Source organism: Vipera berus (assembly GCF_964194415.1).
Source record: "Vipera berus genome assembly, chromosome: 4".
In the NCBI taxonomy this organism is placed as follows: domain Eukaryota; kingdom Metazoa; phylum Chordata; class Lepidosauria; order Squamata; family Viperidae; genus Vipera; species Vipera berus.
The window spans coordinates 82,442,561-82,457,178 of record NC_138206.1 but is presented as its reverse complement, the minus strand read 5'-3'; the positions used below and the strand labels follow the sequence as shown (position 1 = coordinate 82,457,178).

The 14,618-nt window shown below is 40.6% G+C and overlaps 1 protein-coding gene across 2 annotated transcripts in view; it reads left to right on the top strand.

Moving 5' to 3' along the window:
• The window catches only part of JADE3 (jade family PHD finger 3), a 74,674-nt gene that overhangs the window by 23,866 nt on the left and 36,190 nt on the right, over window positions 1-14,618 (top strand). For both annotated transcript variants that reach the window (XM_081326957.1, XM_081326958.1), the window contains exons 2-6: window positions 6,573-6,632; window positions 8,868-8,950; window positions 9,899-10,056; window positions 11,058-11,248; window positions 13,612-13,823. In XM_081326957.1, the coding sequence (XP_081183083.1) occupies window positions 6,584-6,632; window positions 8,868-8,950; window positions 9,899-10,056; window positions 11,058-11,248; window positions 13,612-13,823 (693 nt within the window). In that variant the 5' untranslated portion in view covers window positions 6,573-6,583. The remainder of the gene's footprint in view (window positions 1-6,572; window positions 6,633-8,867; window positions 8,951-9,898; window positions 10,057-11,057; window positions 11,249-13,611; window positions 13,824-14,618) is intronic.

Genomic DNA, 14,618 nt, shown 5'->3' with positions numbered 1-14,618 from the left:
GGTGTACCCGGAAAATAACATTGTCGGCGGGATCTAGGCGGATCTTTGGAAGGAGTCTAGCTGTTGCTGGAGTCTTGTCTTCTAACCCGCTCCGTAGTGATCTTGCTGGAACGGAAGGTTTGCTTCTCCAGGAAAGCTAATCAGTATTAGAAAGTTAGCACAGGAAGCGGTAGCTTCTGTTCCTTTCACATCCAAGAGCCGGAAAACGTTTCTTCCAAGATTTGGAATCGCAGTAGAAAAATAACTAAATTTGGAACCTTTCAGCATATGGTAAACGCCAAGAGAAATACAAACAGGTTGAATGGATTTTCAGTCTGGCCAGCAAGATCCAATGTTATGTATGCTAACTAAATCATAATCAAAGCATTAATATATATCCAACATGTGTGCACAAGACAGAGATCTTATTTTACTCTTGGGTTCTGCCGGCTCCCGCCCGACCTCTTCCCTCTTGAGGCAGCATCCCCGAGGACTCCTTAGGAGCCGGGGAGCGATGCTGCCTCAAGATGGAAGAGTGTCGGGCGGGAGCCGGCAGGGCAGTCCTGCACACACGCGCACTCCCCAGTTGCTAAGGAGCAGCCGGGGAGTGCGTGAGTGCGCAGGACTGCCCTGCCAGCTCCCGTCAGACGCCAGCCTGCCCTGCTTCCTCCACAGTGAGAGGGGAGGGCGTGCCTTCCCGGGCTCCTCGCTGATTTTCCGGTGTATAAGACGAAAAATCTTAAAAATCACCTCAAAAGTTGGGGGGTCGTCTTATACGCCCAGTCGACTTATACGCCGGAAAATACGGTACTTTATTTTTTCTCTAAGAACTCACTTTTTAAATCTTAACTCTGGCTTTCTTTTTTTTGCCAATCAGGTTTCCAGACCAAGGCCTTTGAATTGCCAGATAGGTCTCCCTTCGCTCCAGTACATATTATTTGAATCAAAAGGAGGCCATCTAGCCATCAGTGATCCACAAAAAACAAACCATTTGTAATCATTATATTGTTGCCTTTTTAGTTCTAGTCTCTGTATTTGCTCTAAAAACTTTTATCTTTAGTTCAGTCTGGATTCCTCTTCCGTCTGGGTTCATCTGCTTTAAGTAAAGAGTCTTATCTAATTTTGTAATTAATGCTTGGCTATCCAGGCTTTCAGGAAAGTGTCTTTGTTGATCTTCCACGTCCTCTATGTTAGCATCACTATCTTGTACATAATATACCTCTAAAGTTATAGGCTCTTTTGATGGAGTCAAAAGTTGAGTATTAAGTTTTCCCATAGTTTTGTTCTGTACCAGCCTTGCAGAAAAGGCAACCCCTTTATAAACGGCAAGAGGCTGGAATACGTCTGCCAAATTTATTACAAAAACAAACAAAACACATACCAAGATACAGGAGCTTTGAAACACTATCGGAGTGGTTGCTTTCAGCAAACCAGCCCTCCCCAAACATTCCCTTTATAAAGAGTTCAGGGCGTGGCCTCTCTTTGCCTCCTTCCGAGAAGCCCCACAGCCTTCCTCTGCTTGCTCCTACTTGACTGCCTCCTGCGTCGGGCGTCCTTGAACAGGGCCAGCTGTGGGTCATCTTCATCCACACTGTCAGGCTCACACAGCTGGGTCTCCACCAGGTAGGAGGGGCCTGGCTGGGGGCTCTGCGGAGCCTCAAAGCCATCATCAGCAAGTTCTTCAACACCCCCCTCCTCTCCCTCATCTGAGTCATCCGACCCAACTGCCGAACCCACAGGCTGACCCTGAATCACAACAAGTTTGTTGTTGGTCCTTAAGGTTATTTGCCATAGTAATAGTTCCTTGTACTTTTAGAGTTGTCGGTTCTTTGGATAGTTGCTTATATTCCTCTGTCTCAATAGTAATATCTTCCAATTTTGTTATATTCTGAAGTATAAATTCTTTAGTTGCAGTCTGGGTTTCAATTTGTGACTTAAGGTTGGCATGTAAATTATTAAATCTGGAGATAGACATCTCAGTGACTCCTCGCAGGGGGAAGCAAATTCGAGAAGCTTTTGGCAGGGAAAGTAGACAATTTGGAAAACAAGAAGGCAGTTCTCACCCAGTTTTCAAGTGCTTTCAAGTGCTTTGTTGTGCTTTTGGCTTTGGCAGGAAACGGTCAAATGATGGGCCATGGGAGTGGTCAATCCTTCTTCGGTTTGGAGAGTAGATCCAAGCCGACGGGAGGGCTGCCGCCCTTCTACCGCCAACTGGAGAGACCTCTCCCCCGCTCATTGCCCCTCCAGGGCAACTTTCGACCCCTTTACAGGGGCCCCTCGAAGAAATCCAGGCGACAGAGGAGCGATTCCCTCACACATCTGAGAGCACCGAAACTCCGGAACCGGAAGCCCACTTCCACCTGCTTGTTGACAGGAGTCATAAGTCCAGGAGAACCACCAAGTTGCGCACCAGGTCTATCTAGGGCAGTGCAATTCCATCCAGAACTAAAGATGTTAAAGTCCTGTGCACCCAAAGCCACTTGGAACCAGGTTCAGCCTACGTCTGTACCCATCCAGATCCCCACAGACTCCAAGCACTGTGAGAGGGCACTTGGGTCACCGGGCTGGAGATGTAAAGTTGATTATCATCAGCATGCTGTATGCCAGACATATCAAACACAAGGCCCGCAGGCCGGATCTGGCCCACCATGTGGTTCCGACTAGCCTTGGGATCTGCTCTGGAAACAGTGAAGGACCGGCCTGTGGCACCTCGGCCCAGCCCAGGCCCTGATCTACAACCTGGTGCAAGTCATCAAAGCCAGAACATGCTCAGCCTTAGATCCACGGGGCAGCCCTGGAACCAGCGACAGGTGCCCTCACTCTGCCCCTGGGCGCGTGTGCAAGAGACAGCGAGCAGGCGGAGTCCAGCATCCCTGCTGGTTGTCTTGCCCCACAGGCTGACTTCACCCAGGTGACCCCTCACTGGTTGAAGGCTGCCCCGTGGATCTAAGGCTGACTGTGTTCTGGCTTTGATGGGTGCCAGAGGATGGATGCCAGCGCCATCCTCCCTCCCACCAGCAACTCCATGGCCCGCTTGCTGACCTAGCCTCGCAGCCACAAGACTTCCCTTTCACTGGGACCGTCCCCTCCCTTCTGCGTGGGATAGCGAAGGAAGGAAAGAGATGAGAATGAGAAGTAAGGAATGGAGGAAGGAAAGGAGGGAAGAGGGAGGGAGGAAGGTTGGGAGGGGAAAAGGAGGAAGGAAGGAAGGAAGGAAAGGCAACTTGGTTGGAGATGCCCCAGTTCACGCAGTTCTGCTTCAATCCTGGATCCATTGAGACTTGGGCTCAAAGGCGAAAGCAATTTTGTGTTCTCTTTTGTCACAGACAGGACTTTATTGGAAATCCAAGTTAACATTGGTATTCTTTAATTGTGAATTCTTAGAAAAATATCCCCTCGTGTGTTGTAAACAGCTATTTCAGGACAGGACAAAGCAGAGTGGGAGGGAAATATTTTCCTTTGCTATATTTCCAGTCTGAATTAGACCAAGGCAGGGTCCCTACAAGAGACCCCTTTTAAGGATTATGTATTAATAGAAGAGCAACTAAGCTACCTCTGTTCCTAAATGCTAAAGCTGTTGCACATAAAAAAGGAGGAGCTCTGATCAACTGTCACAGCCACCATTTTGACAGTTTTGCTGTACTGTTGTGGATGCCCCCACTAAATGCAAGCATTGGATAAACTGAGCCTGGTTTGTTCTCAGTCTTTTAAGTGGCCACAGACTATTAGCAAAAATAGTATTTGATCACAAGACAAGAAGGGATCGAGAAATGTTTTCCCTTTTGCATTTGAGCATCCAAAAAGGGACAGGAAAGGAGAAAGGGAAAGGAAAGAAAAACAAAAAGAAGAAAAGAGGGGAAGGAAGAAGAAAAGGAGAATGAAGAGGGAAGGAAAAAGAAGAAAAGGGAAAGGAAGGAAAGAAGGAAAGAAGAAGGAAGGAAGATTATAATGAGAGGGAGGAAGGGTCTGAGGGAAGTCCTGCCTTAGCACTTGGCCATGAGCAGCCCTGCTGCCCTTTTGCCATCCTCTTGTCCCCTCCTCCTGACCTTTCCTGGTGGCCTCCCATCCTATTGCTGAGGATGCTTTGGTTACAAAGCTGGGTCTCTCAAGGAGAGGGAGTGGGCCTCCCTCTGACACAGACTTTTTGCCCTCCCGCACACACCATGAACAACTTGGCCAAAGAGAGCGAGCCAATCAGCAGCAGCCTTGAAGAGGAGGTAAGCGCAGCTGGGCACTCCCTTGGGACTGGGTGCTTGCCCTCATTGCCCAGAGCTCCAGGCAGCCTGCATCACTGAGGGTCCTCTGCATGGCCTGAGAGGCACAGCAAGGCCCTGCAGCCCTACCCGGGCCACCATAGGCGCCCCCCGACACAGGTGATGTTGAGCTGGCCACACCCACCCTGGCCATGTCCACACGGCCCCCCAAGGTCAACCACAACCTTGATGTGGCCCTCAATGAAATCGAGTTTGATACCCCTGCTGTATGCAGATGAGAACATATCTGTTCTGAACCAGCCCTCTTCTCGCAACCCCTAATTAAAAGAAGAGTCTGGAAAGCGTCCAAGGCTAAAAGGCTTCTGCCAAGATTTAATTACGCAGTTAACAAAAACACAAGAGCTTGTCTTCTCAAGCGGAAAAGTTGCTTTCAGCAACCAGCCCCTCCCCAAACACTTCTTTTATAGAGAGCTCAGGGCATGGTCTCCCTGTGCCTCCTCCCGAGGAGTCCCATAGTCTTTCTTTGTTTGTCCCTGCTCGTCTGCCTCCTGCGTCGGGCGTCCTTGAACAGGGCCAGCTGTGGGTCATCATCCTCCGCACTCTCGGGCTCACACAGCTGAGAAGAGGTCCCCGGCTGAGGACTCTGCAAAGCCTCCAAATCATCATCAGCCGGTTCGTTTCCCTCCTCTCCCACATCTGAGTCCTCCGATACATCGGACCCGGCTGTCGGACCCACAGGCTGGCCCTGAGTCACAACAATATCTAAATTTGTTTTTTTAAACACAAAGACTGAACAATTAAAATACATCACAAACATGTAGCTGTCTAGGAAACCTGCTCAGCTGTTTGATTAGACAGGAATTTATGGTCTGTAAAGAATAATCAGGAAAATAAAGAGAAGCAAGTAGATACTATTTTCTGAACATTTTCTACAGTAGAAGCAAATCCAAGGAATTAAGAATGGCAATGGTGATAAGATCTTTAAAATGCTAGACCACGTATCATGTGAGAATTCTTAAATTATTAAAATAAAAGTACCATTGTTTTTTTAACAGAAAGTATATGACAACCCTAATATCTGCCTATGTATAAGACAGCTATGATGTGTCCATTGAAATACTAATTTAAAAAAACCAAAGCAAATACTGACACAGACTTGAATCTCACTTTAAATTATAAAACCATTAGTTGCTATAAAATTAATGGGCACATAGCAAAAAAATACCAATATAGAAGAATTAACATAGCTTCTGCTAATAAATAATGCTAATTTTTCGGATTTTTTTGAAACATGAAGCACACTGATGAAGTCTGTTTGCTTGGGCTTTTAAAAAGCTTTTGGAACACACTGATAAAAAAAATAGCATCATGGAATAAGAGGAGAGATCCTCCTATAGGCAGGTAGTTCAATAAGAGAAAGCAGTAAATAACTATTGAATTATTGCAATGTGGATTAAATGGTGAATATTTCCAAAGATAGAACAAAGAGATATATAATTTATTCCTAGTGATTTTATAGTTTGAATCCCTGTTTTTCTACCTAATTAATAATTGTTAGTCATTAATGGATCTGGTGGAATTTAGTTTATCTTAATGTGTATTTTAACTCAGAGGTCTCCAATCTTTTTGATTTGGCAGCCCGGAAAGGGATGCAGGCACCGCTAAGTGCGCACACACAAATGGGCTGCACGCGACTGCATGTGCATATGCAAATAGCTGCATGGGCGCAAATGCTGCAAATGGGGTGGCTCTAGTGTTGGGATGCTATGGGTGGCACTAGTGCTGGTGGGATGCTCTGGGGTGGGGTGGCGCTAGTGCTGGTGGCATGCTCGGGGCGGCACTAGTGCTGGTTGGACACTCAGGGCAGCTCTAGTGCAACTGTGGGAGGATGAGTGTGTATGCGTGTGCACTGGCCATCCCTTCACACGGCCCGGTGGCCAAGTGGCAGTGGCCTGATGGCCACGGCCCATAGGTTGGGGACCCCTTTTTTAACTGACACAGTTGGTTTAAGTGGATGCTTTAATACAGTTTGCCTGGACAGTGTCTGTAAACAGTGTTATCTTTTGTGACCTAGAAAACAAACTTCTCTGTTGTTGCACCTGGATTCTAGAACAGTATCTCTGCCCCCCTCCCCCCAGCCTGAGATCTGCATTACCACTATCCTTGTTTCATTCAAATGGAACCTTAAAACCTGGGTTTTCCCCTAAGACATTGAGTAATTACTTTGTAATTAAGCAGCTTTATACATGTGATAAACAAATAAGATATACTTGTATTTTATTGCACAGCAAAACTAATTCTGGGTGCAGAATTAAGGCATATGGCTGCTTATTTTCCTTACAGGAAGAATTTTGCTAACTGTTTGTTTTCACTCTATAGGATGCGTCAGGATGAAACGCTACAGGCATCTAAGCAGCAGTGACAGTTCAGACAATGAAAGTAAATAAAGTGATCTAATCTTCCTTTGATCTGTAACTTTTCCTGTGGTTTCTTTCTTTGGTTTGAGGGCAAACTGTTATATTTTTTCTTCAGCTATAAAAATAATTGCATTTCCTGTTTGATTTCATTTCTTCTTGTGTACTGTGGTATTTAGTAATATCAAAGAAGACCAAAACAAAATTAGAAACATTACAAAGAGAAGTTAAATGTAACTGTTAGTACAGTTTCTTCAAAGCCTTTGTTTAGAATGTAAAAAACTGCATAATTCTTACAGGTTGCATGTATTCTAGTATGTAATCCTGAGGCTTCTATTTTCCAAATGAGATTTGCTGGTTTACTCACTTCTATATGTGGAAATGCTTGGTTATAGTTTGTAGATTTTTCTCAAAATTTAAAATGATTATAAATAAAACTTAAATACCAGTTTAGATTCCAATTGGCACTTTATAGTGCTACTAGTTCTTTATGTGTGTAAGCAATTGACCAGCTTCTCTTTTAAAGCAGAGAGAGTAGATCTTCTTTTGCTCCACGTTTTGTCATCTTGCTATTATGGCTGCAGTGGCACAGCTGTTGGAAAAAATGCTGGAAATTCTCAAACATCAGCTGCTAAAATTCATACAGCATGCGGGACTTGCTGTTTTAGAAATCATCTGGCATTCTTGCAAATCTTCTTTTTTAAGTAATGTTTTTATTGAAGTTTGAAAATATATAGATAAAAAACTAGTGCAAATTAAGAAAAATACTAATTCCCTTTATCTATATAGGGATCAGTATTGAAACAAAGTGGGTAACTACTTTTGAAGTAGACAGACTAAATGTTCTTAGTCTGTCCTCTTGGTGCCCTTATATTTCCGGCTGAAACTCAAAAATTAAAGATGGTTATCTCAGAATTGAAAACAATTCTGCTTGTCTGGATTAACCTACCACTCTTCATAGTAATTCACTAGGCGTCATATTACCTGATGGAATTTGAAAATACACCCAGTACATTGCAGATATTCTTGTTTATGGTTAATGGATCAATTTCTTCTGTTATGAGATGTAGGGAAGTCAAGAAGTGCTAGTTTTGAAACTATAGAATATTTCTATTTACCTCTTGAATCTATAACAAAATAATGATTTTAGGGCAACTTCTTCCTAATTGTTTATCTGCTTCCTAACAATGGAAATGATTACAATTGTAATGGACAACATTGGTAGAAAATAGTGGGTATTTCCTATAATTTTAGGAAATTGAAGTATATGTTCGTCTAATTTGCATTTAATGATAAACCAGGTTTTTTGTAGTTTTAATTTATTTGAATATTTGAACTCACTTCAGACAATGAACTGTAGTGTAGTTCTGGCAAAATACCAATGTTTGAAACTGAGGTTTGATGCACCAATCAAGTCTTCTTGTATTATAAGTTGTTTTCTGAAGCTGGTTCATGACTCATTTCTGATTTGTGGGATGCTCAAGCCTCTTGGCAGTCAATTGAGATATAAGCCAAAACATCTAAAAAGGCTGAACTGTGCTCTCTGGCTCTTCCTCTAAGAATTTTTTTTCCCTTGCTCTGCTCCTCTTTGAGTGCAATGAAGAGGCAGGCCCCTAATTTCCAAATCTGAAGGCATATATGTATGTCTTGCCAAAGCTGAATAGAATGTCCGGTTTACAGAATGAAAAGTATAAATGCTAAATAAAAAATGAATATGGGATCCTCACCCCTCACACATAGTTGCAACAAATAAACTACAAAATGATCCCTCACGTACATACTTTTAGCAAAAAAATAAATCACAAATTCATGGAAGAATAGACCTTTAAAATGCAAACAAATGCACATTCCATTAAAAGTACTCAGAAACACAAATATCACCTTTACCCACTTCATAAATAAAAATTATGCACATATTGTCCTCATCTAAAATATACATGTGTGCAAAAATTATTTTAGAAAACTTCCCCCATATACTGGGGAAACAGAAAGGGATGTGTGTTGCCTTTTTCAGCAAACATAACTTGATATTTTGATAATGTTTGGGTTATTTAGAAATTCTTGCTTTTGTACATCTACGAGAACTAGATGAAAAATCAGAAATTGAGCTAAGAAGGCGGTAAAATTTTTCTTATCTGCAAACTTTACTATGACTTATTAAAAATATTTAATAAACTTTGTCTTAATAGTTTCTGTTCTAGGCAAATTTCAATTTTCTTTTTCTTTTTAATTCTCTTCCTTTTTCTTGCTGTTCATATAGGTCCTTCCACTTCTTTCTCCTTTTGTTCTAAATACAGAAGCAAATCAAAAATACCAGCAAATGAACAAAAAAAGCCTGCTGAGGTAAGGCTTTGTATTTTGTTTCGTAGTGTTTTACTTTAATAATTTATTTACTAACATACCTGAATGTTTGCTTCATATCCCAATCTTTTTTGTTTACTACTGAATCTATATTAATATGAATGAACAACCAACTTATTATATTAGACTTATAATTTATAAAATTTATTTCAGGATACTAATAGTTATGTCAAACTAAATGGTTTATAATTGCCGCAAAAAACATAAAATTGGGTCAGCCACGTGACCCATTTTGTGATGGTTATGACTTATAACTTTAATGGGCAGGCTCCATTACAGTTGTAATTTGAGGAATATCTGCTAATTGTAAAGTTCTGGGCTCAATTCAAAGTTCTGGTCATAAGTAAATGGCAAAGCAGCAGGATAAATGGCACTGTTTTATCAAGATCAAATCTGCTTGTCCAGTAAGAATATTTTATGATGTTGGCAAATCCTCTCCCACAGAAAAGCCACAGGACTTTGGCAAGACAGCTGGCCTTTTCTGTAATGGCTTGCATGTTGTGGAACACTGTTCCTTTTGAGATCTATAGCACACTATTCCTTGTACAGCTACCAAAATAACTTTATTCCACTGTGTTTTGAATCTTGTTAGATTGATTGTTTTGGACACATATCTCCATGTATTGTGTTGGGGTGGTTAGTTATTTCCTGTTTAGTTTTGGTTTTTTACTGTTTTTTCCTGGTTGTATGCCAATTAAAATCTTAGATTGGGTCAAGTTATGAAAATGTAAATAAATATTAATTGTATTTCTTCTACTAATGCAGAGTTAGTAAAAAACATTAATTTTGATACCATGCTTGCTGTAAGCTTAAATCATATGGTTTTGAAGGCTTTTTTGTATAGTACATTAGTAATTTTATCATTAAATTTAAAAAATGAAGTTTTAATGAGTTATTTCTTTATCTCTTTATCTTTTACTATGCCTTCAGGTGTTTCGAAAGGACCTCATCAGTGCCATGAAACTGCCAGACTCTCATCATATTAACCCAGATGAATATTACTTGTTTGCGGATACCTGGAAACAAGAATGGGAAAAGGGTGTGCAAGTCCCTGCAAGCCCAGAAACTATTCCAAAACCTTCTCTCAGGTTTTTTTTTACATGTCTGCCTTACTAAAGCACATAATTTTTGTCCTTCCATCCCAAAGTAATATTAACATACAATCTTACTATCCCATGATGGTATCAGCTGCAATATATTCCATTTTGTAGAAATAAATAACATGTATTGCTTCAACTATGCAGAAAATAATATAAAATAAATGAAGGCAGAATTGAAATTTTAATCCAGAGGGAATGCCTGAGAAATGCTCTCTTATAAGCAGAACTGACTGTAGCAATTTATACAGTTTACTTCAGCAGGCCTTTTTTGCAGTAGTTTTTAGGTTCTGGTGCTTCCCCAGAAATGTATCCTGTGAAATCTTTTGGACTGTTAGCTCCCCTTCTTCCAAGCACCTTGTTACTGCATGTGGCCTATTGATGTCTAGAAAACCATCTTGTTTGTTCTGCAGTCATGTCCAGTTTGTTCTGCAGTCATATCCAGAAAAACCTCTGAATGCTTGTCTAATTCTATTTCATCTAGGTATGCCAGGGTAGTTCTATTTTGACCGATGACATCTTAACAGAATAATAATTCTAGATGTTAGGATATACCAAAACCAGATCATTACAATCCTTTATTTTATTACCTGTTATTGCTAGGCATACAACTATTGACCTTGTCACCAGACTCAAAGCTGATCTAATGTTTTTGTATACTGTATATTCAATAGCCATAATTCAAGGCAGATTTTAGGAAGTATTTTACTGTTATTCAGTACTGATTTTGTTTATGTTTTTGTTTAAACATACTACTGTGGCACTGGTTTGGTGGTGGTTTAATGAACCACCAAATTGTTAGTGATCAAATACTGTAAGTTATCCATAGGTGATCCCTTAGTAAATAACAATATTGTGAAAAATTTAAAATTGTTAACATTGTACTTTGGCCTAAGGGTCCTGAAGAATGGAACACTTTGTCATTATTACTTGATTTTCAAGAATTCTTCCACCAGAGGATTTAAAGCTCACTATAATGTTTTGCTGCTTAGAATTGTAGCAGAAAAAGTAAAGCAAGTACTTTATACACGGCCCAGAAAGTACATCCATTGTTCAAGCCAAGAGTCTGCTGAACCTGGCTACATCAACATTCTAGAATTGGCAGAATCAATGTGTCGATATGACTTGGATGACATGGATATCTTCTGGCTTCAGGAAGTAAATGAGGAACTTGCTGAAATGGGTGAGAAAGCAAAAATAATAATTGTTTAACATTTGATAATTTGACAAATGTTCTGAAATAAAATATACATACACTGATATTTGGTTCTATCATTCTTTTCCAGTATTATAGGTTTGTAAAATTTAAAAGAATACTGGATAACTTCTGGTCTGTTGAGTCATCTTTTCAGAGTTATTTCCTTACCAGATTCCTCAGTGCTTTCAATAATAACAAAACGTCTGTTGTACTGCTTCATTGGAAAAGTTGGGATACATTCGGAGATGTATCTGTCTTGAAAATAATCCACATTGAATTGTATAACACATCCAAACAGCAGAAGAAATGCTTTATGACATTTTGTATCTGTTGTAAACTATTGTATGATAATTTTTAGAATATAACATATTTTATAAAAATTTTCAGTTCCACAGGAGTCATGGGTCCCAGATTTTGGACACATTCTGTAAGTTAGCCCATATGAGGTACCTTAGTTGAAAATGTTTTATCCTATGATGCACGATTTCACTCAGTTGATAGTTACAGAAATGATAGTTTAGTAGTATAGAGATCTACAATTTGTTTTATATATAAAGATATTAATATGAATTGTATAATATACAGGTAATCCCCGAGTTACGAGTGATCACTTAATGCTTGTTCAAAGTTACGTGATGAGCACCCCCTAGTGCTTACAAGCAAGTCCCAAAGTTACAAATATTGCAGCACCACAGCAGTCGTTTGCCCTTACGAATGACCGCAGTGGCTCTGCAACATTCACCCTGGTTATTCCCTGCCTCCCCACCGCCTGCCCCGGGTCACCCTTGGCATCAGGCCTTCAATACTCACCCTACGAAGATCGAGATTCTTCGCTTTCTTGGCTGCTCCAGGCCTTTGGCCAGTTCATATGGAATGGAGACCTAATGTAATGCAAGATCATGCAAGATCAGTAGAGTGAGATTTCACGGTACTGATCTTGTGTGATTTCATGGTACTTTAGGCCTCTGTTCTCTGCAACAGAAAACAGAACCGAAGCTGGGGGACGCTTCCACATACCTCCAGAAGCTGGATTGGGGCTCCAGAGGCCTTTTCTGGGGCTCCAGAGGCCTTTTCTAGGCCTTTGCGGCCCGGATCTGAGGCTGGGAGACGCTTCTGTGCCCCCCCTCGACCTGATCCGGGCTCCAGAAGCCTTTTCCAGGCCGCTGCCACTGGAATCTAAGGCCAGGGAATGCTTCCTCATCCCTCCGCGGCCCTATCTGGGTTCCAGAGGCCTTTTCCAGGCTGCTGCCGCCCGGATCTGAGGCCACAAATGCTTTTGCAGCTTTCCTGCGACCCGATCGGACCTGGAAAATTCCTCTGGAGCCTGGATCGGGCCATGGCACAGTGCGGAAGCGTTCCCTGGCCTTAGATTTGGGTGGCAGTAGCCTGGAAAAGGCCTCCAGAGCCTGGATCGGGCCACAAGGGGGGTGTGGAAGCGTCTCCTGGTCTCAAATCTGGGCGGCAGCAGGAAGTGCAGCAGAAAGGAGATGAATCTTCCAGGTGAGTCCAGTGCGGCAGGAAGGGAGGGGTATCTGAGTGGGTTGGAGAGGTCTTGGGGGCCTGTTCTATCACTAGGCCCTCCATGGCCTTCCCCATCCTGAGATACCTCATGTTCGCTTAATGAGCTGCGTGTGTTTTAACGAGCAAGGGAGTAATCTCGTTCAAGTTACAATATTCACTGCGAGTTTTCGAGTTACGAATGTAGTGGGTAGGCTCCGTTACATGCGTAACTCAAGGACTGTATCAGCTAGTTTAAAATTAGTGGCATCAAGTATAGTATATCATAATTCTTAGTAATCATGTGCTTAACAGCTTATTTCATTAGTTTAGAATTATACAAACTGATATAGTAATGCATGGTTCTGATTCTTGCATCTGTTAGTGACAAGTTATTTTAAAGAGGTTGCCTCCTGACTAGAGCTGTATTCGCCTGCATTTATATCTGTCACAGACTGCCCTCTTCTTCCATTCCTAATTGGACAGGCTATAGTAACAAGGTTTTTGGGACTTAAGGCAGTTATAAGGCATAGTAAGATTTGTATATGAGAGTCATCTCTCTTTATAAACCAGAATGTAAGCTTGCTTTAAAGTTGAGTTTGCCCTAATGTCATATCTTCTTCATTATTCTTGGCATTATTTGTGGTTGTTCACCTTTCTTTCCATGGTTATAGTGGACAACAACTAATTCTACAAACAAAAACAAATCTGATAAGGCCAAGTTAGAGTGAAATCAGCATCATGTGTGATGCTAAATGGAAATTATACTTTGAAAATGAAAGATTTGTAGAGACATAATTGGAGCACAATTCAGTGTAACTATTTTAATGGTTATTTTTACCATTTGGCAGGATATGGGCAGCTTGATGAAAATACCATGGAGAAATTGGTAGAAGTCCTGGAACGTCACTGTCATGAGAATATGAATCATGCCATTGAAACAGAGGAAGGGCTTGGTATAGAATATGATGAAGATGTAATCTGTGATGTATGCCGATCTCCTGATAGTGAAGATGGAAATGATATGGTGTTTTGTGATAAATGTAACATCTGTGTGCATCAGGTTTGTTAGGTTTAATTCTTTGCCAATATGAAGGCAACATTCAGCCTTTTCTTAAGTGTAAGATTTTTAAGTGTTTTTTTTAAATATGCTAAGATTAAGAAAACATGAAATTTTGTTATGTAATGAGATGACTATTAAGTATAATAGAATGGTACACTATAAGCTCTATTGTATCAGTAGTTTTGGACAGTTAGTGGTAACACTAGCAGAACATTGTATCAATAATGTATAGAAAACATTACTGAGTACCAAAATGTACTCTGATGAAACATGCTATCAGGAAATATCCCTGATAGAGAATAAAAGAAAATAATAGCAATAAAAGACTCCAGGGATCCAAAATTTATCATAGAAAATATAAACATTATTATGAAACAAACGGAAAATGTGAACAACAGCATGAATGAAGTGAATGAAAATTTACAGTAAATCATGGATGTAAATTGTCATAAAAGAACGGATGTTATGACAAAATTTTAGAACTAGGGGAAGAATCACATTAAAAAAAACACAAGTGAAAATATTAAAAAATGTGCCATAAGTCAGGAGAAAAAATTGAAATGCAAAGAAAAATTGATAAGTGATAGATGTAGTGAAACTGAAATATTGGAAGCTAAATATTTGCATTAAAAATAAATGAAATTACAGTATACACAAACTATGAATATATTACATACCTTGAAATATACCTGGAACAACTTTTTGTATTGTATTGTATTGTATTTGTTTGTTTAGCTGATTTATATAGATTACATTTGGGACATTTTACAATAAAATAGATAAAACACATATAAT